Below are 25,949 nucleotides of genomic sequence, written 5' to 3' on the forward strand. Positions count from 1 at the left end.
CAGTGGACATGGCCACAGCCTTCTCTGCTCTATGGGCAGTCAGATGTAAATGGATTTGTGTCCCTTTACATCTGACTTCTATCCGATCTGATCAGACGGAGGGAAATGGATCCCCTTCCATTTGTTTTTGTGGATTGAATCGTATTGGAGGTAGCTGGGTGTTTGTTTACACGTTTGTTTACATCCGCATGTGCATAAAGGAGAATAGAGAGCCCAATCCGGTCCGCCTGAAATACCGACATACATATAAATCAAACTGAAAAACACATATCACATCTCCACCACCAAGGAAAACACCCATAAATGTTTACCACAATTTATGACCCTAAAATTATAGAGAAGTCCTATAGAGAAGTAGGGCTGCACCAAAATTTCGGTGGCCAAAATGTTTCGGCCAAAAACACCCCTTTTGGCTATCGGCAGATATGAAAAAAAGCACCGATACAAGTGCCGAAAAAACTCCGCCCCTTGCCACAGCCTGTCCACCATCGCCGCCGCCCCGCCACTGCTGGGTAGTTCTCAGCCTTACCTGAGAAACCACTGAATGATCCTGGAACTGGGCCTAGAGATTAGTGAAGGAAAGATGGCCTCCACTCATTACTATGCCCTTGGAGGACCGGAGCAATGTCATTTCCGGTTCCAGCCATTTTCTTAAAGCACTAGATCAATGGTTTTTTTATTTATCTAATGCTTTACATTGCAGAGGTGAGATGTGGGGTCCTATTGACCCCATATCTCTCCATAAAGAGGACCGGTCTCTATATATTTCTATCACAAGGGATGTATGCATTCCTTCTGATAAGAGTAAAAGTGATTAAATTTTTTTTTAAAAGGGACAGTGCAAAAAAACCCCAAAACATTAAATAAATAAAAAGTTTAAAGTGCCCCCGTCCCCCCCGGGCTCGCACGTAGTGGTGAACGGATACCTAGGCCATGCCCACATATGTAAATGGTGTTCAAACCACGCATGTGAGGTATTGCCACGAACGTCAGAGCAAAAGCAATAATTCTTGCACTAGACCTCCTCTGTAACTTTACACTACTAACCTGTAGAAATTTTTAAAGCATCACCCATGAAGATTTTTAAGTACTGCAGTTTCACGCCATTCCACAAGCGTGCGCAATTTTAAAGCATGGCATGTTGGGTATCTATTTACTCGCCGAAACATCCTCTTTCATATTTTACAAAATAAATTGGGGTATATATATATATATATATATATATATATATATACCGTATTTGCCGGCGTATAAGACGACTGGGCGTATAAGACGACCCCCCTACTTTTCCTGCTAAAATGTAGTGTTTGGGCTATACTCGCCGTATAAGACTACCCCTCTTCCAATGCACACCAGTGGGAGGAATAGTGCCCCATCATTGATGTCAGTGGGAGGAATAGTGCCCCATCATTGATGTCAGTGGGAGGAATAGTGCCCCATCATTGGTGTCAGTGGGAGGAATAGTGCCCCATCATTGGTATCAGTGGGAGGAATAGTGCCCCATCATTGGTATCAGTGGGAGGAATAGTGCCCCATCATTGGTATCAGTGGGAGGAATAGTGCCCCATCATTGGTGTCAGTGGGAGGAATAGTGCCCCATCATTGATGTCAGTGGGAGGAATAGTGCCCCATCATTGGTGTCAGTGGGAGGAATAGTGCCCCATCATTGGTATCAGTGGCAGGAATGGTGCCCCATCATTGGTATCAGTGGCAGGAATAGTGCCCCATCATTGGTATCAGTGGCAGGAATAGTGCCCCATCATTGGTGTCAGTGGGAGGAATGGTGTCCCATCATTGGTGTCAGTGGGAGGAATAGTGCCCCATCGTTGGTGTCAGTGGGGGGTGGAATAGTGCCCCATCGTTGGTGTCAGTGGGGGGGAGGAATAGTGCCCCATCGTTGGTGTCAGTGGGAGGAATAGTGCCCCATCGTTGGTATCAGTGGGAGGAATAGTGCCCCATCATTGGTATCAGTGACACCAATGATGGGGCACTATTCCTCCCACTGAGACTTGCTGACCCTGTTCTCGTATGGTGCTGCTGCAGCCAGCATATGTGGTTGCAGCAGCACCTCTACACAGAACACTTACCTGCTGCTCCGGCACTCAATTTTCGCGGGGCCGCTTGGCTCCGCCCCCTCGCCGGTGATTGGCCGCCTGTGTGCCTTTCCTGACCTACAGTTCTGGCGGCCAATCACCGGTGAGGAGGCGGAGACGAGCAGCCGCACGAACATCCAGTGGCCGAACTGAAGGAGACGCCGCGCTTCCTGGACCGGATCGTCGTGGGACTGGATCCAGGTAAGAGACATCAGCCCCTGCAAACCCCTGTACTTAATGCCGCAGCCCCCCTAACATGTGTACCGGCGTATAAGACGACCCCCGACTTTTGAGAAGATTTTCAAGGGTCAAAAAGTCGTCTTATACAACGGCAAATACGGTATATTTTTTTTTTTTTTTTTTTTTTTAATCAAAGTGTATTTTCTTCCAAAAAATATATATTCCTTTTTAAAAACTGCCCATTTCGGTTTCGGTTTTTGGCCAAGTGCATTTTGAATTTTCGTTTTCGGCACCAGAATTTTTATTTCAATGCACCACTAATATAAACTGTTGTGAAAAGATGCAGACTGTCAGTCCGTGTCTTCAAGAAACCTCCACACCATAAGCATCTCACATCAGAGGGGTCCCAACTCCATGCGTGCAAGTACTGTATATAAAATCAGAATGACAGCCACATAGCATGAAAACTGATTTACAATGTATTCAAAATGCTAAAATTGCACTTAAGATCATAGAAGTAGAATAGCGTTGTATAAAAACACAAAATGCTTGGAAGACTGCACTTCCAGCAAACGTGATGATGTCACAACATGCTCCTACTGACGTGTTTCGTCATAGAAGTCTTCCTACTGCAAGTCGGCTTCCATTTTGGATGATCCTAACCCTTTAACCTCTCTCCGCTTAAACCCGGATTTCCCCCCAAGCATGCATAAGGCCTTTCTGTCCAAACATTGGCCACATAGCCAGATGAAAGCAGAATCCTACTCCTCTTTGGTGGGTATCATGAGGGACTACACCTTACCCTTTTGGGCTTACTGTCAAATTAGGCATTTTCTTCAATCTCATGCACAGCGTCACAAATGGATCCGCCCTCTTACCCCCTTTGAATCTATTTGCTCTAAAGCCAACCCCCAGAGGCACTTAATCTCATTAGTTTACCTCCTCCTGGTTGGCGAGGGGAATCCTAACTCACTCCCTGCCTGCCGAGCTTGGAGTAGGGACCTGGAAATAGACTTCTCCTCCTCGGACTGGGACCAAATGTTTACATACTCCCACAAATGCTCGCTGAATGTATCAACGGAATGTATCAAGAAAATGGATACAAACCGGACTCCCGCTGGTATAATACCCCCTCTAGAATCAATTGCTAAAATCCCTCTCTGCCCAACAAATATTGGAGATGTGGAGCACCCGATGGGTCTCTTCTCCATATCTGGTGGTCTTGCCCAAATATCCAGCCCTTCTGGCAGGAGGTTCATCGTATAACCTCGTCAGTATCCACTATACCTCTCGATTTTTCTCTGGCCCAATTTCTCCTCCACTATACCCCTCTCCCCAGACGCCTTTATTTCAAATTACTCGCTATGCATATGCTCAACGTGATTAGACTCTGTCTACCTGTTCTTTGGAGACCTACCCACCCCCCTTCAATACGAGATTGGCTCGCACGTCTGGGAAGAGTTGCGGAGATGGAGGAGCTGATTCCTTCATCACAAGATAACCCAACTAAATTTTCCCATATCTGGTCTTGCTGGACTCACTTTCAAACGACCTCCCAATACTGTTCCCTTATGGGTCTTTCCATTTGACTTTGTGCCGAACCTCCATTCCCACATTGCTTTCTTCATCACATCGCCCCTCAACCTTTTTAAGGTTGTCGAGATATTCTTTCCTACCCTTTACGCTGGTCGGAGCGAGACACCCTCATATTCAATGCACCCGATTGTCTGACTCATGCTTATACCCTTTTCAGGGCTGATTATACTTATGTCCCTGAAGCCAGGCCCCTCCCCAGTTTCATTCCTTCCCCTCTGACCCTCTCCCTCCCCGCCACCCCCCACCCCCATCTCTCTCTCTCTGGCTCTCCTTCACTCATCCTTCCCTACTCCCCTTCTGACTCTTATTTTCATTCCCTTTATCTTCCCTTTCCTCCTTTCTATTTTGCATGTCTTACCTTACTCTCCTCCTCCTACCCTTCCACTCACATTGTATCTCTTTGTACTCATTGTACTTTTTGTATGCCCTGTGCTTTCCTAATAAACTTTATGGAATAAAAAAGAGGTCTTCCTAGGCACAGACACCATTCTGAGTTACCATGCTGTATAGTATAATTGTAAATTGGACAAACCCAGCCTTGCTCTGACTCGGTTGTCACATTGGGAGATTGACTTTACAGCCAGCAATGTTTTTGTGCAGGGCTTTACAGACAAAAAGGCCAAGCCTTGGTTTAACTGGGCACCAAAAACATTAAGCAGTCAATCATAAGATAACATTTAAAAAGCCACCTAATGGTCAAAAATGTGTATAACACACATAAACAAATTTAATGTATAAACCAAATAGAAACTAATGGCTAGTGAATAGAGGAATAATAACAGTCACCATATTTCTATCAAACTATAAGACATTATAAAATAAGACTTGAGGCCAGTCCACACTATGCTGCGCTGTGCGTTCATGTGTGACTCACATGTGGGCATTTTGAATGCAGGCTGCATCGCACAGGAAAGTGCAGCACATTCCTGTGCGATTCAAATGCAGACATTGTTTGAACCGGCCCTTAACAAAAAATTAGGTAAATATGTCCCTCGAATAAGACTACAGAAGAAATGAGAAAATGAAAAAATATATAAATAAAATAGAAGAAAAAAAATATAAAACACAAAAATAAAAATAGAATAAAATACCTGGTGCCCTTGAGGTCATAACCAAATAAAAAAAAAATTCTATAAAAATAAAAATGTGTCATCTCATCCAAGGCAAAATGGGACCACAGAACATGCTTCATAAATACAAGCTTATAATATGGAGTATCAATGTCTAGTACAAGTTAATTCAAATACTACCTTCGGATGGAATACAAACATATAGATCAAAAAACAGAAATGTCACAACAAAAAAAAAATATCATATAAGTGATCAAAACTGTACCAGGACTAGGGATACACCGATACCATTTTTTGAAAGGTGAGTACGAGTACTGATGCTTTTGGTCAAGTACTCACCTATACCCAGTACCAATACTTTGCAGTGCGATTTGCATCAATACAAAATGTATTTTCATTTCTATAGAATTTGAGGGTCACATATTTCTGGGAAGCATTCCAGGGTGTTTTTCCTTGTTGGTGGCCACACTGGAGATGTGATATGTGCATATAGAAAGATTGGATTTATGCACTGAGCACTCTTTATGAACATTTTATGGACACATTTTTCAATTTGGTTTGAATGACACAGGATATCTGAATGGGGGATGGGTGGATAATTGATAACCCCATCCTCTCCAGAGATCCTGTGTCATTCATAGAAGCTGTGATACACCTTTAAAAAATGGTGGATCTAGCAGAAAAGTGTGGGCATAGCCAGGCTCTCTTGATGAGAGCTGCTGACCACCTTTTAGCTGCAGTAACCTCACTGGAAAATTATGGGGGCGGTGGGGGAAAGGCTGGGTATTCCTCCTAAGAGAAGAATAATCAACACAAGAGACATATGTCTTTTGTGCTGATTTTTCTTTTGGATTATCAGCTGCACTCAGGCTTTAAAAAGAAAAACTCATGAATGTGAAAAGTGTGCTTGAAAGCCTCTACAGCCATAGAAGAGCATATCCTGGTCTGAACCATGGCCCGTGCTCTCTCAGCGAGAAGGGTGACAGCTAACAATCACAAAAATGCTAAAACAAATTCTATGGCAAATAATTATAATGGTACCTCCAGTGCTGGGCCGACCTTACTTTCCTGAGACTCTTTCTGAATTTTCCAAGCCTTCTTTTCATTGGTTGTGTCAGCTGGGGCAGCCTCAACCCATTCTCCTTCAGAACCCTGCAAAATCAAAAACACATTCACAAATAAGAGAAATATTTAGATGGTTTTTGCTGGAACTTAAAGTCGGTCTCACAAAGTTGAGTGAAAAATGACAAGATTCAATAACAATAAATGCCTACAAAAGGACTTGGTTTATAATCGAGATTATTACAAGACTACAACCAAGGATGGAGAGTCTCACTTGCTGGTGAATCTGAGACTGCAAATCATCTGTCCCAAAAAATGGTTCTTTATGCATTCCGGATGCGTTTAAAAAAATAAAGCACTGGAAAGTATCTGGTGTGAACAAGCATTGAATGGATTGGGGGAAGAAATGTCCTTTGATAAAAAAAAATTGAATTTAAAGGGCATGCATTTTTCAGCCAACGCTACTGCACAGCTCACGAGTGTTGTCTGTTTTACCAGGATCTTGCCAGTAGGCCCCTGCTTCAAACTCAGCTAGGCCCCATGGGTTTCAGTTGGTATTTATTTTTTTTTCCTAATGTATTTTTTTTTAAACATTTAGTGCCACGTTTTTCAGAGTAGGGCTCTAAAGGTCAATCGCACCTTGCATTTTCATGTGAAGTCCACTTTACGCAGTAATATACAAATTCAGATTTTTCCAATAATTTCCTAAACCTCTTATTGGGCAGCAATCCCTTAATGTAAGTGGACCCATAGCTGGAATGCTTGGTACACTCTTGTGTGCACAGTTTAACAAATTAAGGACCTAGGACATACTTCATACAGCCTACTGTGCTCCCCACAGACCCAAACATGTAGCTTTCAGAACCGGATTGTCAATTTAATGACTCCAATCTGTATAGCAGAGCTGCGGTCAGCAGGTCTTTCAACACTTATTGGTTGAGTGTTTCAGCTTCAGCATATGAAACAAACGTAAACTAATTTTGATATATTGTATTAGTTGCTGTTGTCAGGGGCATCCCAATGATGTATCCTGTTGTCAGGCACTTGCCCTAATTAACACTTCAATCTTCCATCTCTCCATTTCCTACTTTTTTAACATCAATATTTTTCAAAAAATCTTTTTATGCAGTACATTATAGAATGCGTTTTGTGCTTACGATGATTACGTTTTTTTTTTTTCTGTGATAGGAGTGTTAAACACACACCAAAAATGTAAATAAAATCATTAAAGTGACCCTGTAACCAGAATATCGACAATAAAATTTTAAACTCATGGGGGGCTGATTTACTAAAACTGGAGAGTGCAAAATCTTATGCAGCTCTGCAGAGAAACCAATCAGCTTCCAGGTTGTTTTGTCAAAGGTTTATTGAACAAGCTGAAGTTAGAAGCTGATTGGCTACTATGAACAGCTGCACCAGATTCTGCACTCTCCAGTTTTAGTAAATCATCCCCTTAATGTCTATGGTGCGTCATTGATGGCAGCTAAGCAGACATTATAAGCTAGTATCTGCTCAAACATGTATGATAAAAATACCAAGGAGTACAGATTTTGGATAAAACACAAATATAGCTGAACAATATTGTCACATTGAAGCTAAACTCCAGGCAGAAACTTAAAATAAAAAATCACTAATAAAAGCATTAATGTGCTTATGAAAAATCATCAAGGGCCTATTCAGCCTAATGCATTAGGCTAGAGTGCATTAGGCTCGTTGTATTAACCCCTTCGTGCCTAAGGGTAAAACAAATTTTGCAACTTTGACATGTATTAGCAAAACTGTATATGTCATCGCAACTACTATGTGCGTCCAGGTGGATTATACCTTGGTTTTTTTCAGGACAAATTGGGCTTTCATTTGGTGGCAAATGGCAATGGATATCTTCTTATTTTTTTTATTAAGAAAAACTGGCCCAAAATAATAAAAAAAAAAAAAAAACTTTTTTTTAAATTCAGCTGAATATTTTTTGCTACTACCATAACCTACCACCAAAGAACAACCCAAAATAATTTCTCCTGTTCCTGACGATCGCAGCAATACCACGTGTGTACAGTGGATTCAGAAAGTGTTCACAGCGCTTAACTTTTGCCACATTTTGTTATGTTACAGCCTTATTCCAAAATGCATTAAATTCATTTTTTTCCTCAAAATTCTACAAACAATACCCCATAATGACAACATGAAAGAAGTTTGTTTTGAAATCTTTGCAATTTATTACAAATATAAAATGAAAAACACACATTTACATAAGTATTCACAGCCTTTGCTCAATATTTTGTTGAAGCACCTTTAGCACCAATTTCAGCCTCAAGTCGTTTTGAGTATGATGCTACAAGCTTGGCACACATTTTTTGGGCAATTTCTCCCATTCTTCTTTGCAGTAACCTCTCAAGCTCCATCAGGTTGGATGGGGAACGTCAGTGCACAGTCATTTTCGGATCTCTCCACAGATTTTCAATCAGGTTCAAGTCTGGGCTCTGGCTGGACTCTAGGACATTCACAGAGTTGGCCCGTAGCCACTCATTTGTTATGTGGGCTGTGTGCTTAGGGTTGCTTTCCTGTTGAAAGGTGAACCGTCACCCCAGTCTAAGGTCCAGAGCGCTCTGGAACAGGTTTTCATCAAGGATGACTCTGTACATTGCTGCATTCATCTTTCCTTCGATCCTGACTAGTCTCCCAATTCCTGCCGCTGAAAAACATCCCCATAGCATGATTATGCCACCACCATGCTTCACTGTAGAGACGATATTGGCCAGGTGGTGAGCGGTGCCTGGTTTCCTCCAGACAGGACACTTGGCATTCAGGTCAAAGAGTTCAATCTTTGTTTCATCAAAGAGTTTTGTTTCTAATGGTCTAACAGTCCCTCAGGTGCCTTTTGGCATACTCCAGGTGGGCTGCCATTTGCCTTTTACTGAAGAGTGGCTTCTGTCTGGCCACTCTACCATACAGGCCTGATTGGTGGAGTGCTACAGAGATGGTTGTTCTTCTTCAAGGTTCTCTTCTCTCCACAGAGAAACACTGGAGCTCTTTCAGAGTGACCATTGGGTGCTTGGTTACCTCCATGGCTAAGGCCCTTCTCCCTCGATCGCTCATTTTGGCCGGACAGCCTGCTCTAGGAAGATTCCTGGTGGTTCCAAACTTCTTCCATTTATGGAAGATGGAGGCCACTGTGCTCATTGCGACCCTCAATGCTGGAGAAATTTTTCTGTACTCTTCTGTGCCTTGATACAATCTCGGAGGTCTACGGACAATTCCTTGGACTTCATGGCTTGGTTTGTAATCTGACATGCACTGTTAACTGTGGGACCTTATATAGACAGGTTTATGCCTTTCCTAATCATGTCCAATCAACTAAATTTCCAACAGGTGGACTCCAATCAAGTTGTGGAAACATCTCAACGATTATCAGTGGTAACAAGATGCACCAGAGCTCAATTTTGAGTGTCATGGCAAATGCTGTGAATACTTATGTACATGTGTTTTTTTCCGTTTTTTTATTTTTAATAAATTGCAAAGATTTCAAAACAAACTTCTTTCACGTTATCATTATTGGGTATTGTTTGTAGAATGTTGAGGGGAAAAAATGAATTTTGGAATAAGGCTGTAACATAACAAAATGTGGCAAAAGTTAAGCGCTGTTAACACTTTCTGGATGCACCGTATGTTAGTTTGTTGTTTGTACCTGTAGTACAGCCCAAAAACAATAGTGCGCAATTAGCATTTTTTTTTTTTTTTTATCCTGTCACTGATACGATTTAAAAAAAAAACAAAAACCTGACATTGACCCAAACACTAACCCTAGCAAAGACCTAGATGAAACCTTGATCTAAGTATTTTTGTTTATTTTTATTATTATTTTTATTTATTTTACACACACTTTTTTTTTCTCTCTGAAAGGACAGAGGTGTCCTTTTATGAAACTGAGATCAGCGGCAATCCTAAGGATGATCTCTGATCATTAGTGGTTTAGGAAACAGAGATGATTAGTGCAGAACATGTTTTCCGCTGATCATCTCAGCACACAGAGAAACTGTCACTGACAGAAATGGCCAGTGCATGAAGGAGCCCAGAGGTGGAGAATTGGGGAGAGAAGAGTGAATCCCGGGAGAATTGAGGAGGAAGGAGGAAGATCATTGACTTCCTTTGTCCTCAATCAGAGCCCCCAAGACAGTAGAAGGTAGGTCGGTGTGTGTGTGTGTGTAAGTGTAACTGAACGATCTCCTCTGAGAGAGTCGCAAACGAAGCAGTGGTAGTTTACCACTGCTTAGCAAACTGTGTGGTGTTTTACTGATCTCTTACCGTAATCTCGTGAGATTACAGTAACAGCAGCTGTTTTCTACAGTTTGTAGATCCTCATTAGGAAAAGCGATCCACACCACTTCATGAACAGGCATTCAGAGGAGAACGGTCTCCTCTGAGAATGCCAGAGAACTGAGTAGTGGTCATCTACTGCATGATAAAAGGACACCAGAGAGATAAAATGTATCCCTCTCCTCCATTCAGAGAGAAAAAAAAAAGGGGGCGGGCTTCACAGTGACTCATCACTGTGATAGCCAATCAGAGGCTCATCAGCGATCAGGTGAACCGGAAATCAGGAGTTCCGGGCCCCGATCGTTAGAACAGGACCCGTGGGCTCTCAGTAACACCCTGGTCTTTGTGCTGGGAGGGGCAGCAACAGCAGAGAGATCAGTGCATGCAGCTTCAGCTCTCATGTTCTCTGTGCTGCCTGTCACAGAAATGGCAGAACAAAGAACTGATTGCTCCTAACAATGGGGATCACACCCAATTAATTAGGAGCAAATGTCTCCAAGTTTTATTTTGCTGAGAAATCACTTTGAAAAACAACCACTAGCATTTGTGACCACAGCCATCTTGAGATGATTCCTGAAGCATTTACTTACTGCAATCCATCTGCCCTAAGCTCGTGCAGGCAGGAGGGTGTGCGTAATTGAGAAAACCCCTCCTGAAGACTCCTGGGATGTATTACATTATTTGCCTAGGCATGGAAACCAGGAAGTAACTGAAGAAATATTTTTAGAAAAATGTAAAACAAGTAAATATGATATACTTTCCTATCCATTTAATAATGCTAGCAGCATAAGGATTAAAAATAGCCAATGGTGACTAAGCAAGTGAATTTCCACTTTAAGGAGTGCTGGCTATTTCTTTATTTTGTGTGAACCTTATGACTGGCCAGACAGAATTGCAAAACCTTTAGCAGGTAACATTATTTTTATTTAGTATTTCAACAGGGTATTTAGCTGTTTTTCTGATGTTTAGCTTTAATTAGCTCCGTTTATGTCCTCTAAGTTTCAACCATTACTAAATTTAATAACTGTATAATTTTCTCTTTCAACATAAAACACTAGTTTACCTACCATATACGTTTTACAAAAGTGAACATAAAATGTATGGCAAGTATGCTGCTATAACTGAATTTGTATTCCCAGCATTAAAATACAAAGCCATTTACAAGAGAAAAAGACTTTCTGGGGAAGGTCATTTGCACACAATGTTAGTGGTACACCACTCTGGAAGCACAGTGACAAACCTCATCTCCTTAATGAAGGCCTGTGTAAAGCTGATATGGGACAGTGACTCCTCTATTCATCCAGTATTTACCCGTCACAGTGGGATTAATGATACTAGATGGTGAAATTACAATAGGACAATGCCATCCTTGAATACAAAAACAATGCAGAACTGAAGCATAATTTACTTCTATGGATTTTAAATTAAATTAAAGCATGAAGCCATATAGGCTAGAAGAGGGAAAGAAAAAAAAATAAAGCGTCATCTCAATACAGTCTCCCTAGATGCGTACCGTAGAAGAATCCAAGGAGCAGTCTTTCGTTTCCGATTTCTGCTTCTTGCTTTTTTTCTTTTTCTCCTTCTTGGACTTTTTCTGATGTTTGTCCTTTTTTTTCTTCTTTCCAGAATGTTCCTGAAATGACATGAAAAGATTCACGAATGGCAGGTTTATCAGCACAGAAATATAAGTATTTCTTTAACCCTTTTGTAAGCAAAGACCATTTAAGCTTAGATGCCAGTTTGCCAGTTTACTTGACTGTAATCATTCACCCCACTTCCTCTGAGCCCAGGCCACCATGGGCACACTCTATGTATGTATATGTATTTTTAGACAACCGTGGATACATTTCTATGCTGTCAGTGTATGTGATGGCACCTAATGAGAATGCAATGTAAACATGAGTCACAGACCATGTTCACAGCCATAACACACAGTAAAAACTGTTTCCCCTCTCGTCTTTCAGGACAGCACCTTGAGAGACCTCGGCTCCTCCCCACCTGAAAAAATACCTCCACTCTAAATAAAAAAACATTGTTACTCCCCTCCGACCTCAGTTTTGTGTGTTTCCTCCGGAGACATCTTTTGGAGGCCTCTCCAGGTGCTGTCAGGGGACAGTGGTACCTGGGGTAAAGAGCTTGAGGACAGAGCAGCGTGGGGTGAAGGCCGGAGAGCCGGCTGCTATCCCCCAATGAAGGCTGCAAGGGCAGGGCTGCGGCCTCTGGGGGACAAAGGAAGGCAGCACTAACCTGTCGGCCGCCCTCAGCCCCCTCCGGAGAGTTGCGGGAGCTGGGGCGTCCTCGTGTGAGATCTGGAGAGGATCGGGGGAGGAGTCCTGCTCCTCCCATATGTGCCGGCATTGGAGCGCGCCAGGCCAGATGACGGGAGACATCATTTCCGGAAGAGGGGGCGGGGCTTCTCCCGGGGTCACGGCTTCCGCTTCCGGCCGTGGCCCTATACACAGGATGGATTCCCTTTTCAGGTGATCTCCTGTTTGGACCAGGGTTAGAAACAGTTTTAGACCGCACGGCGGACAGGAAGAAGTCCTTTCCCCTGAAACGGAAAATGCAGGATCAAGGGGGAAGAAAGTTTCGTCCCCCAAAGAGACAGGTCCTTAGACCAGAAGCTCAGAGGGGGACATGGGGCAGAGAGGTAGGGGCAAAGGAGGAGCGATATTCCGTCCTCCTGAGCAGCCCCAAAAGCCGCGGTGACTCGATGGGAGGAAGACCAGAGGAGGGCTTCTACTCACATGTGTTCGTGGTCTAGAAACCGTCAGGGGCGTACAGATTGATTCTAAATTTGAAACCCCTGAACGAGACCATCTGATACAAAAAGTTTCGGATGGACTCAATTTTCACAGTCAGAGCCCTGCTTCCACCGGGGGCTTTCCTAGCCTCAATCGATTTGAAGGATGCCTATCTGCACATACCCATCGCAGAGGCATTTCAGAAGTTTCTCAGGCTAGCGGTTCAGAGTCCAGGAGGGACGTGTCACCTACAGTTTCGGGCCTTGCCCTTCGGGTTCTCCTCCTCTCTAAGGATCTTCACAAAAGTTATGTCCGAGGCGCTGGTTCCCCTTCGACTGAAGGGAATTTCAATAGTAGCCTATTTAGACGATCTTCTTTTGTTCGCAAGCTCGGAGATCCAACTTGCGCAGGACATAGCAGTGGTGAGGAACCATCTGGAGCGTTTGGGATGGCTGCTGAACCTGGCCAAGTCCAGTCTTAATCCATCCCAAAGGATGACTTATCTGGGATATATACTGGACTCCGCCTGTCAAAAGACCTTTTTAACCCCGGAGAAGCTCACCAAGTTAGACGGGGGGATCAGGCGGCTACTGGGAGCCAGGGAACATCGTTGAGGCAGGCTATGTCGGTTTTAGGGCTGTTAACCTCGACCATTCCAGTGATACAGTGGGCGGGGTTGCATCTACGTCCCCTGCAACTGTTCATTTTGTGCATTTGGGACCGGCAGCAGCAGTCAGATTCCTGGGTGCGGATTCCCACCAAGGTAAAAAGATCCCTTTGGTGGTCGAGGAAGACAGCCAACGTTACTCAAGGGCTACTGTGATTTTCCAGTGGTCAGAGAGATCACGACAGAGCGCCCAGGGATGGGGGGCGCACCCGGGGGAGTCAGTGGTAGAGGGCGCGTGGTCTCGAAAAGAAAGAGGGGAATCCTCAAACTGGAAGGAGCTAAGGGCTGTGTGGAAGGCACTTCATTCCTTCCAGGGTTTGTTTGGGGGCCATCATGTTCGCGTCCTTTCGAACAATGTGACGGTAGTGGCATATGTGAACAAACAAGGAGGGACAAGAAGCAGATCCCTCTGGGGTCTGACGGTGGTGCTTCTGTCTTGGGCAGAGGTGAATCTCGCCACCTTATCGGCTTTCCACCTAAAAGGGGAGTTAAATCAGGTGGACGATTTTCTAAGCAGACGGCAATTGAGAGAGTCGGAGTGGGTTCTCAATGGGGAGGTTTACCAATCCATTGTAAGGAAATGGAGGTCCCCAGACATAGACCTATTTGCGTTGGGTCGGAGCAGCAAAGTCCCGAGGTTCTTCTCACTAAACCGGTGGGACGGAGCTCGGGCGGTGGATGCGCTAGAGCAGAAGTGGGATTTTCCCCTATGTTACGCTTTTCCCCCGGTCGCCTTACTGTTGGCAGTGTTGAGAGGTCAGAATGGAGAGAACCTCTCTGATCTTTATAGCTCCGTATTGGCCCCATCGAGCGCAGTTCTCAACGTTGAGGACCTTAGCTATTCGGCCACCTTGGGTATTACCTCTACGGAAGGACTTGCTATTGCAGGGCCCGGTCCTATGTCCCAGAGTAGAGAGATGGAAATTGGCGCGAGTTTTCTGAGGAACAACTGGAAGGGATTCTCAGCCAGGAGTCCACTCCTAGCTAGTAGGAAGAAGGAAACCCAAGCCATCTATAGGAAGGTGTGGAGGTGTTTTAATGAGTGGTGCTCCAGGGCCTCAGCAGATAACCATAGCCTGGTGTCGGTGCTAGAATTTTTGCAGGTGGGGACTGATAAAGGGCTAGCGGTCAGCAGGCTCAGAAGCCAGATATCGGCTCTAAGTGTGTTTCTGGAGTCCGCTTTAGCAAAGGCGGCATTGGTCATTAGGTTTTTTAAGGCTCTGTCAAAACAGGGACTGACAGGAAATAAACCTTTTCCAAAATGGGATTTGTCGAAGGTACTTAAAGTGTTAATGGAGCCACCGTTTGAGCCCTTAGTTTCCAGTTCCCTTAGGACCCTCACGTTTAAACCCGTATTCTTGGTAGCAATCACCAAGGCGAAAAAGGTGAGTGAGCTGGAAGCTTTGTCTATCAGAGCGCCTTATTTGCAGATTTTTTCAGATAGGGTGGTGTTCAGGACGGACCCAGCCTTTGTTCCCAAAGTGGCCTTAGATTTTCATAGGGGACAGGATATTGTTTTACCTTCATTTTGCCCTAATCCTTCAGGTGAAAGAGAAATAAAATTTCACACGGTGGATTTAAGAAGGTGTGTGCTCCTTCACCTGGATAGGACAAAGGAATTTCGGAGAACCGATTAATTTTTAATTTCTTTTGTGGGGGCTAGAAAAGGTCAAAAAGCCTCCAGGCGCACGGTGGCTAGATGGTTGAAACTAGCAATAGAGCAGGCATATCGGGCCGAGGGTCTAGAGGTCCCAGAGGGAAACAGGGCGCATTCTACGCGTGCCATGGCGGGGCGGCCACATGCGGAACAGGCAGGGGCCTGCCCGGGACAGACCAGTAGGGCTGCGACTTGGTTCAGTTATGGGAACTTCGTTAGGCATTACAGACTTAACCTGGTCTCGGTGCAAGAGCAGGCCTTCGGACATAAGGTGCTGCAAGCAGTGGGCCCACCCTAGGGGTGAGTACTCCCTTATCCTCTCAAGGTGCTGTCCTGAAAGACGAGAGGGGAAAATCAAAGTTACACTTACGGTAACGCCTTTTCCAGTAGTCTTTCAGGACAGCACCGGTTACCCACCCTCTGTTGTATAATATTTATGAGAGATGTCTTATTGTATTTTTGTGTCTCATGTTATGTCTCCCCAGGTGACCGTAGGTACTATGCCAAGAACTGAGGTCGGAGGGGAGTGACAGTGTTTTTATTTAGGGTGGAGGTGTTTCCTCAGGTGGGGAGGAGCCGAGGTCTCTCAAGGTGCTGTCCTGAAAGACTACTGGAAAAGGCGTTACCGTAAGTGTAACTTTGATTTTTCAGAGCGTAGTTGGATCTTCCATCCTCTCTGATCTTTTGTCCTCTCTGATCTCAGGGTGAGTGAGATAGGCCTTGAAAAATGGACCTTACACAGCTTTTTCTTTGACAGATCTGCTGCCTCCACTCTGCACAAGATAAGAAGGTTTTCAATCATGGCTGCCAACCATCCATAAAAAACCAAGAGGACTAAGACTTTCTGTACAGTCCATGAAAAAAAAACACAGCTATAAAAATATGCCTTTTTCTGTCGTATGTTTAAAGCTGAACTCTGAGCAGATTTTTTTAAATGTATATAAAAGGTCGGGTTTTACCTTGAATAAATGAGTCCTCTTTTTCCTGTCATCTGCAAACTGGCATTGAGAAATCCATAGGATCTGTACCCATTTACAGGCCTCATTCCCCTCTACATGAGTTTTAATAGAGGAGTAGCTGCTGCATTCTCTATCCACTCAGTCTTTGGCCTGCTAACCTCCCTGCATATGTCTTATCAGTAGATAAGAGGGGGACACTGATAGAAGGGGAGGATCAAAGAAGACAGGATCAAACATCCTTTGTACACAATGCAGAGGATTAACCCCTTAGGTTTCAGGGGTTTACCACCTGGGGCATGCTTTACTGTATATACAGACTGATTTTACTGTTGTGGGTTTAGTAACACTTTAAGTAGTCCTCATTCTTCAAAATGTTGAGCGCCCCTACTCAACTCTGCTGCTCCTAAACTCTGGTAAAAGCCTATGTGTGCATGAAGCATGAGTTCAGGGGCATTGTAAAAAAAAACGCCAAAAGCTTCACAAACATGGGTTTGTTTAGGAGCAGCGGTATGTGTAAGGCATTAAATGTGGTGGCTGCATTTGTTTTTATTTTTTTTTTTGTTTTTGTTTTTTTTTAAGTCTTTTTTTCTTTCCTTTTCATTTGGTGATTCTCTCAGAAACACAGTCCCGGGGCCACAATGCCTACTCACTCTACTGTATCTTCAGAGAAGCAGAGTGCTTACCTTGACACAAAAAATGTTAGTACTAGAAAAAAAAAACAAAAAAAAAAAAAACTTTCCCTATCCTCATCTCCATAACGTAATAGGGATTTCTTTAGTTCACCATGGACAGCTAGGCAAGGATGATAATACTGCCTGGGATTTTAGTGCAACAGATGCACTATGTTGTCAGCTATTGTATTCTACAATGTGAAAATTATCTAACTGTGTTGAGTGACAAAAAAATCCAAACAAATTATGAACCATAAAACAAACAGTGAAACAATAGCTGTACTCAAAAAATACCAATACAGGTGCCTGATCCCCTTGACAACGTCCACTGAGACGAAATGTATGTCAGGGCTGGGTGGACCCACGCTTGTCTGGAGCCGGCACCAGTGGCATTAATGACTTACATGATCATTTGTCTTTGAAGTTTGTAAGTGTTTTATTCATTTTAATAAATCATTTGTACATTATCACACTATCTGGATAATTATCCTTTTTGACCGAGTACACAGCGGATCACAATAAGGGAGGAAGAGAGGAGGAGAGATACTGAAGTTTTCCATCTAGGATGATACAAGCAAGATATGTTCAACATCATGCTCTGTTAGGCCACCTATAAATCGGGGTCTAACTATTCAGTAAGGAGCAGTGTGTTTTTTGTAGTGATGGGCACGACAGTCTCTATTTCACTACACACGTGTAGGATTATTGTGGGCACAGCGGTTTATCATAATTGGGATTTTGTCATCAAAAGACTTTTTTATTGTATTCTACAAGCTAACTGAATTTCCAGCAAGATCATGTATTGCTCTGTGTATATAAATGTAGCCTGCGCAGAGGAATCAATTAATTAGACTGGCTTCTGCTAGCAAAACCACATAAAAAGCACATGTATGGCACTTTAAATCCCTGCACAAAGCAATTCCTTCTCAGAGGACAAGTGTAGCACTATCAGGCCCCACCCTACGTGTTTCGTCGTATGACATCATACTCTGAGAAGGATTACTTTGTGCTGGGATTTAAAGTGCCATACACATGCTTCTTTATGCAAGTGCAATTTAAAAAAAACTATTTTTAATAATAAACGGTGTTACACTATGGAAGTTTTCCTTTGATGTTTTTACGATGCTGGAGGAGTACTGTGGATGTTCTGGAGGAGTTTTCACAAGCGTTTATCTAGAGGTGTTTTCACATATGTAGTCCGTTACCAGTGGATACAGGTATCAAGATCATACAGATGGCAAACTTGCTGCAAGAGAGTGCTGCAACATCCAATGCGCTCTTTGACCTAACATTACAGGTGGTCAATTATTTGTGGCGAGTGGGGTTTTGGAGGGGGAGCTCTAATTGGAGCACTTAACACAGAGGATTGCTATGGATAAGAAGATTAATCATTGTTATCACTTAGTATTCACATTGGATGCAGATTTGCATTAGAACTTTTATATGTTCGCACGCTGATTGGGACTGATATATATATATATATATATATAGTTTTTTTGCATATAAGTGCACTGTACGTATAGTTTGATGGTATTGTTATATTTGCAATTATTCATTGTTTAGCACAATTGTTGTTTGAGCACGCAGAGTACATATATTGGTTTCCCTATTTATGATTTAGTCACTGTGCAGGAGGAATATATTTGTTAGCCCATATGGCGTTGAAGTATACATACATTTGTGGGGCCACTATATGTCAGTAGGGTGGTATATCTTTTCAGTAGAGACAGCGCAGCAACATTTATGTATGTATTGCTCTGTACTTGCAGTGTTTTTAAAAAGACAAAATGTGGGAAAAATTGAACAAAGAATATAATTCTATAGCGTGTACTTCAATCCACAACACTGAGCGAGATGTCTGTTCTTTCATTCCTCTGCTACCTTTATGACTCTTCTGACAGTTTATGGACACCAGGGAATCACAGAAGACAGCTCCAAAACCAGTTACAAAGTAGTATCAATATTCCCATCACACACTTTCTTGGATAAGGCTTTAGTAGTAAGGGGTGCTGCATCACCAACCAGCTGGAAACATCACAGCCATGGTTATATGTTAAATTAGACCTTGGGCAATCAAAGATGGTTATGAACTCTGACCATTAACCGCTTCCCCACCGCCATATAGCAGATATAATGCTACACAGTGGCACGGGTGCGCAAAATCATGTATATATATGTGATTTTCATTTCCGGGAAGGGGGCGCGCGCCCTACCCGCACCTCCATTCACAGCCGCGGATGTCAATCACTGGGTCTTGGCCAGTGATTACCGACAATCACTGACGGGGAGGAAGACTATTTTCCTCCCTGTCAGCTCGGGCACCTTGCTAGGGATGGCTGTGCACAGCACAGCCATCCCGATCAGTGTTCTTACAGTGAAGCACACCCCCCCCCCCCGCCCCCTAGTAAAACACTCCATACACACAGTTAACCCTTTGATTGCCCCTCACATTAACTCCTTCCTGCCCAGTGTAATTAGTACAGTGTTAGTGCTGTTTTTTAGCACTGATCACTGTATTGGTGTCACTGGGGATGTCAGTGACACCAAGTTAGTTCCCCCCCAGCGTCAGAATGTCTGCCGCAGTCCCACTAAAAGTCGCTGATCGCTGCCATTACTAGTAGGAAAAAAAATCCATGTATCTATACCGCCATTTGTAAATGCTTTACTTTCACGTAAACCAATTAATTTACACGTATTGGGATTTTTCTTTTTAGCAAAGACAATTTATGACGAAATTTGATTTTTTTTATTTTTTTACTGGACACATTTAATAGCAAAAAGTCCAAAATATAGTTTTCAAAATTGTCAGCTTTTTTTTTACTTATAGCGCAAAAAAAAAAAAAAAAAACGCACAGGCGATCAAACACCACCGAAAGAAAGCTCAATTCGTGGGAAAAAAAAAAGGATGTAAATTTCATCTGGGTGTGGTGTTGCATGACCGCACAATTGTCAGTTAAAGTAATGCAACGCCGTAACGCAAAAATGGCCTGGTCAGGAAGGGAGGTAAGTGGTTAAATACAACTGAATGTTTATGGATAGCTATTACAGCAGTTTTGATATTTGATTTTATATTCAATTTAAATGATGAGTTCACCTTTCATAACATGTTACACCCATATTCAGGGTGTAACATGTAATGATCAGACTGTCCCCCCACTTTGACAGCTAGTGGGGGATCCTCTCCTCCCTCGCTAGCTGTCAAATTTTTTAAAAAATGTGGCCATGCAGGGCTCCGCACACCCAGCCATGTCACACATTCACTGTGTTCTGTGAATGAGAAACTACAAGTCCCGACAGTCTTATCAGCTGTTGGCTTGTAGTTCTCAATGAACTACCACAGCACTGATAGTTCATTATGTCACGAATTATTTACTAACTGCTAAAACCAATGGCCACTACTCCATACTCTTACTACTTGACCTCTCTGCGGCTTTTGATACTGTGACCATCCCCTCCTCCTCAAAAAACTCCACTCTCTTGACCTCCGAGACTCTGTCTCTCCTGGTTCTCCTCCTACCTATCGCACCAATCCTTCAACGTTACCTATAACTCTGTCTCCTCCTCTCCACTTCATCTTTCTTTAGGGGTCCCTCAAGGTTCTGTCCTTGGACCCCTTCTCTTCTCCATCTACACCTCCTCCCTTGGTCACTTACTAAACTCATATGGCATTAAGTACCATCTCTATGCTGATGACACACAAATCTATCTTTCTACCCCTCACCTCACCCCTTCAGTCTCCTCTCACATCACTAACCTACTAAGTGACATATCGGCATGGATGTCACTCCACTTCCTCAAACTCAATCTTTACAAAACAGAGCTCATACTATTCCCTCCAGCCCGTGCCCCCTCCCCTGACTTCTTCATCAAGATCAATAACACAACCATCAGTCCCTCCCCTCATGCCAGGGTACTAGGTGTAATCCTAGACTCCCATTTTTCCTTTCAGCCCCAAATCCAAACACTGTCCAAATCTTGTAGACTTCACCTCCACAAGATCTCCAAGATACGCCCGTTCCTAACCACGGATACCACTAAGCAACTTATTCACTCCCTGGTTATCTTTTGCCTTGACTATTGTAACTCCTTCCTCATTGGCTGCCAGACTCATCCACCTCACTAACCGTTCCATATCTGCCATTCCTCTCTGCCAAACCCTCCACTGGCTTTCCATAGCCCAACGAATAAAATTCAAAACATTAATAACATATAAAGCCATTTATAACTCTGCTCCAAATTACATCATCAATCTTGTCTCCAAGTATCAACCAAACCGTCCTCTCAGCTCCCCCCACAACCACCTGCTCTCTAGCTCCCTTGTCTCCTCCTCCCATGCTTGTCTCCAGGACTTCTCCAGAGCTTCCCCCATCCTCTGGAACGCTCTACCCCAATCTATCTGGCTATCGCCTCCTCTACCCACTTTTAGGTTATCTCTGAAAACCTCTCTTCATGGAAGCCTATCCCTCCTTCAGCTAATAATGGAATCTTCTATTCCTCCTACCAGTCCATCCCCCACAGTTACTACCTTTTGTACCACCAGCCCCTCCCTCTTAGATTTTACGCTCCAAGGAGCAGGGCCCTCTCAACTCTCTTGTATTGAACTGTATCAATGCTGTATTGTCTCCCTTTCTATTGTAAAGCACTGAGCAAACTGTTGGCGCTATATAAATCCTGTATAATAATATTAATAATAATTACATCTTCCTGTCAGTATTTCTGCTTGCCCATACATCCTGTACAGAATCAGGGAAAATAAAACAAGCGCTGAGCTAAAGCCAAAGAGGTACTTGAAGTCACTTAACTCCTTACATGCCAGACTACAACATAGTCACAGGGTGAAATATGGTATCCTCGATGACTGTCACTGTTAATAATGATGACCCGTGCCTGTGTCCCTGCTCAGCTGTCATGGTCCCCGAGCTTCTGAATCCCGATCAATAAAGTGCCTGTGTTGTAGTCTGACATGTATGGAGAATGGCCGAGCTGTGACATCACTCCCGTGCATGCACATGGGAGACACAGTCACAGCGCAGAGCTCTGAAGGAACTGCACGAGTATGGCGTTCCTTCACAGCATTTGTGAGTGAGTGACATCACCAGCTGCTGGTAAAGTACATATCTCCTAAATGCTGCACATATTGGGAATGTTTCCCTCCTAGATTGTAAGCTCCAAGGAGCAGGGCCCTCGAACCCCTCGTGTATCGCACTGTATTGTTATTGTACTGTCTCATGTATTGTCATTGTAATGTACAGTGCTGAGCGAACTGTTGGCGCTATATACTGTATAATAATAATAATATCTATAGGTAAGCCTTATCATAGTAAAAATCTACAATGTGACTTTACTACCACTTGAACCTCAGAGACAACAGTGGGAGCCATTGACTCCTGCTGCTGTCAATCACAGCCTGTGAGGAGGGGGAAGGGTGTGGGGCCAAGCCCCATTGTTTGTCTATAGACACACAGACGACTCAGAAGTGAGCCCACACGAGTGCCACCATAGCAAGCAGCTTGTTATGGGGTACTCAGAGGGGAAGGAGGAGCCAGGGGAGCCGTCAGGAGACCCCAGAAAAGGAGGATCAGAGCTGCTCTGTGCAAACCCATTGTACAAAGCTGGGAAGTATAACGTGTTTGTTATTTAAAAATAAAACTGAACCTTTACAATCACTTTAATGTTTTACATTACCTGCCAGGTTGGATTTGATTTAAATCATGATTTAAATCACTAGTGAAAAGGCTCGATTTACGTCATAATTTTTAAAGAGCAACTGTCATCTCTGTCCCTCAGCGGCTCCTCCTCTGACCTGCTGCTGACTCACTTTAATGGGATGGTTGGTGATGCAGCAGTGACGCAACAAGGTGAGGAACATGGCGGCAGCAGATAAGTGGATGCCCGCTAACAGTCGCTGCAATGATGGATCTAAAATGACAGGTGCTCTTTAAATGTAAGGAATCCGTCTCATTCTTGCTGGTAGTTAGAATCTTTAAAATTTGCAAACCAAATGAAGGTTTCCTTTTTAGAATAATAAGCTGTCAGGTTAGTAAAACAGCGATATCAGAACAGATTTTAGGTTAATCACACATAGCTGGATAACTACTCAAATTCTTTTATTTCATGTTTTTTCTCATGGTTACTGTGAAATTGTGTGAATGCATCAATGCAGTGCATGTTATCCCAGCTTGCAGAACTTGGATTCATTGAATGAGTTTACCAAAAATGTAAATATTGCAGAATATACAGCCTCATGCTACATAACTAAGCTCACTTTCATGCTGAATAAACTAAATTATTAATGTATATTAAATAGAAAACGTATCTTTAGATAGATTTTTACTCCAAAAGCATTTTATTAAAATAAATTTGACAAATAAAAAAAAATCTGATATAAATAAAAAAAAAATCTGATTTTTTTTTTTTTTAAATCAACTTTTTTATCCACCCTGTTACCTGCTCAATCTGTTCAAGGCGGTCACAGACATCATTCAGCATCCATGTGTCCTCTCCTCGCAGTTGCCTCTGTTCCCTTCTCCTTTCTTCCTTTTCATATTCTCCTTTAGCCTACAAAAGCAAAAACAAGCCAGTGAGCACCATTACACTTCCTTTTCGTAAACTGGTGTGTGCCCTTAAAGTGTACTGTCCTAAAGCACTGGTAGACATACATAGCATGGGCATATAACTGCTGCCCGATCAGTCCTATAACTTAAAAGATAAGCTCACCTTTTGCCCCAAAAAAATAAATTTTTGCAGGTAAAAAAAATGTGTATTTATTACTTTTGGTTGCCGGAGCCTGTAAAGAATTGCACCAGCAATCAGCAGATCATTGGTTCCATGCTGGTCTCCTGCAGACCTGTCAGTACAGTACAGGGAAGCAGATATACTAACAGGAAAAATCAATGAACTACCATGGCGCTCCACAGGGCCGTGGCAGTTCACTGAGAACTACAAGCCGACAGCTGCCAAGGCTGTTGGGACTTATAATTCATTCACAGAACACTGTGAATGATGGGGCCATGTGGGCGGAGCCCTACATGGCCGCACTGTTTTTAAAAAGTAACAGCTAGTATGGGGAGCTTCTCCCTGTACTTCTAATACAGAGAGGGGGGGCAGCGGCTGCAGCATTGTAAACATGTAACATGTTCCCAAAGGTGAACTTATCCTTTAAAGTGGAACTAGACTCCTATCCTTAGTTTACAGTAAAGAAAGCTGCTATCTTACCCTCTGTTTGATCTTCAATTGCCAGAGTGCTGCACATGTAACACAAGCAACTGTGACACTTATCATTCAAGGTATGCCTTGAATGTAACGATTTGGGCAAATTGCTAAATCAATGGGTTGAGTACCACCTTGAACAGCTCACTAGGAGCATCAAAACCCTGGGGTATCTAAAATGCAAAAAGTGCTTTAGTTCCTAAAGTCATATTTGCTTTTCATTGTTTTCTTGGTCATTCCTGGTATATATTTATCAGTGACAGACTTCATGAATTACAGAGTGGTCCATTGGGGTGGAGATCTAGCAGTAACAGAAGTAGGAACAAGGTATTTCTACCAAGCACGAGACAATATTGGTTTGCGGTTTTTCTGTTTACTTATTTAGATCATAATGTGTTATATGTTTAGGACACAGAGTGAGTGAAAAAATGTATATGTATATACAGTGTGTGTGTATTGCTGTTTTTTTTTTGTGTGTTTTTTTTTAATTTCTGTTTTGTGTATCGGTTTTAAGATGTCATAAAAACACAACATTTACACAGTCAACACCATACAAACATGTACAACAAAGGTGATACAGTACCATTGGCTATAATAGCAAGTCAATAATTGTTTACAAAACAATAGGAAGTAGAACCCTGCAATGGCAAGAGGAGTATGGAGGGTTACAAAAGCATTCTAAAGTACAAGCCCTGGAGATACCACAGAGTAAAAATGGTTGATATTGCCGCTTCTTAAATTAGGCAGTGATGGGACAAAGTTAGTTTTTGGAATGAAGTTTCACTTTAAGGACAAGTATCATTGTTCAGTCAAGAGAAGGTAAGTATTCCTGCTTGAATCTTGGTGTACTTTGTGTATTTCTTCCAGATCTATACAGTAATCCAGTGGGATACTTCAGCCCTACCACACTATAAAAGTGGTTCAAGGAGAGAGAGTTGGAGGTGTTGACTTAGCTTCCAAATTCTCAGATCTCAGTCCAATCCAGCAGCTGTGGGATGTGCTGGAAAAACAAGTCTGATCCATGGAACCCACACCTTACAACAGGGGTAGGCAACCTTAAAGCGATTCTAAAAGGTTCATTTTTTTTTAAATTAAATAACAAATATGTCTATACTTACCTACTTTGTTCAGTGGTTTTGCACAAAGCAGCCTGGATCTTCCTCTTCTCGAGTCCTGTGTCGGGTGCCACTCCCTCTCTCTCCTCATTGGCTGACTGACAGCAGCAGGAGCCAATGGCTCCAGCTTGCTGTCTCAGCCAATGAGGAGGCAGAGATCCAGGACAGCTGAGGCTGTCATTCACATCGCAGGATCGCAATGGGGCTCAGGTAAGTATTGAGGGGGTGGGGGAGATGTTGCACACAGGTGATTTTTTTAACCTTCATGCATCAAAATGGTCAGTCTTTTTATTTATGACGCAAAAAAAAGAAAAACCGCAGAGGCGATCAAATGCCCTTGCATCCCGTTAAATGTTAATGGTAGCCCAAGTGTGGGTGGCAGGCATGTCTGCCAGGCTGCAAATGCACAAAGAAGCATGGTTAAAAAAATGCAACACACTCAAGTCTAGAATTTTCTGGACCTTCTTTGAGGTGACTGTTGCATGTAGAGCCGCCCATACAAGTGAATAAGCTGTCCTATGCGTGATGACCATAAAGGAGTGAAATTGAGTTTCCGTTATGCAGAGATGTGACAGCTGAGTGTCTCGGTTTACTCCACCCTCCCATGTACTTGTA

The 25,949-nt window shown here is 43.1% G+C and overlaps 1 protein-coding gene across 1 annotated transcript in view; it reads right to left on the reverse strand.

The window, feature by feature from the left end:
• The window catches only part of CWF19L2 (CWF19 like cell cycle control factor 2), a 249,787-nt gene that overhangs the window by 217,194 nt on the left and 6,644 nt on the right, over positions 1–25,949 (reverse strand). The window contains exons 2-4 of the mRNA XM_089687297.1: positions 23,458–23,568; positions 11,826–11,945; positions 5,981–6,091 (exon numbers count right to left, since the gene is read on the reverse strand). Coding sequence (XP_089543423.1) covers positions 5,981–6,091; positions 11,826–11,945; positions 23,458–23,568 — 342 coding nt within the window. The remainder of the gene's footprint in view (positions 1–5,980; positions 6,092–11,825; positions 11,946–23,457; positions 23,569–25,949) is intronic.

This window comes from Staurois parvus, unplaced genomic scaffold (assembly GCF_062004578.1).
Source record: "Staurois parvus isolate SC_StPar_1 unplaced genomic scaffold, SC_StPar_1.0 ptg000422l, whole genome shotgun sequence".
Taxonomy (NCBI): Eukaryota; Metazoa; Chordata; class Amphibia; order Anura; family Ranidae; genus Staurois; species Staurois parvus.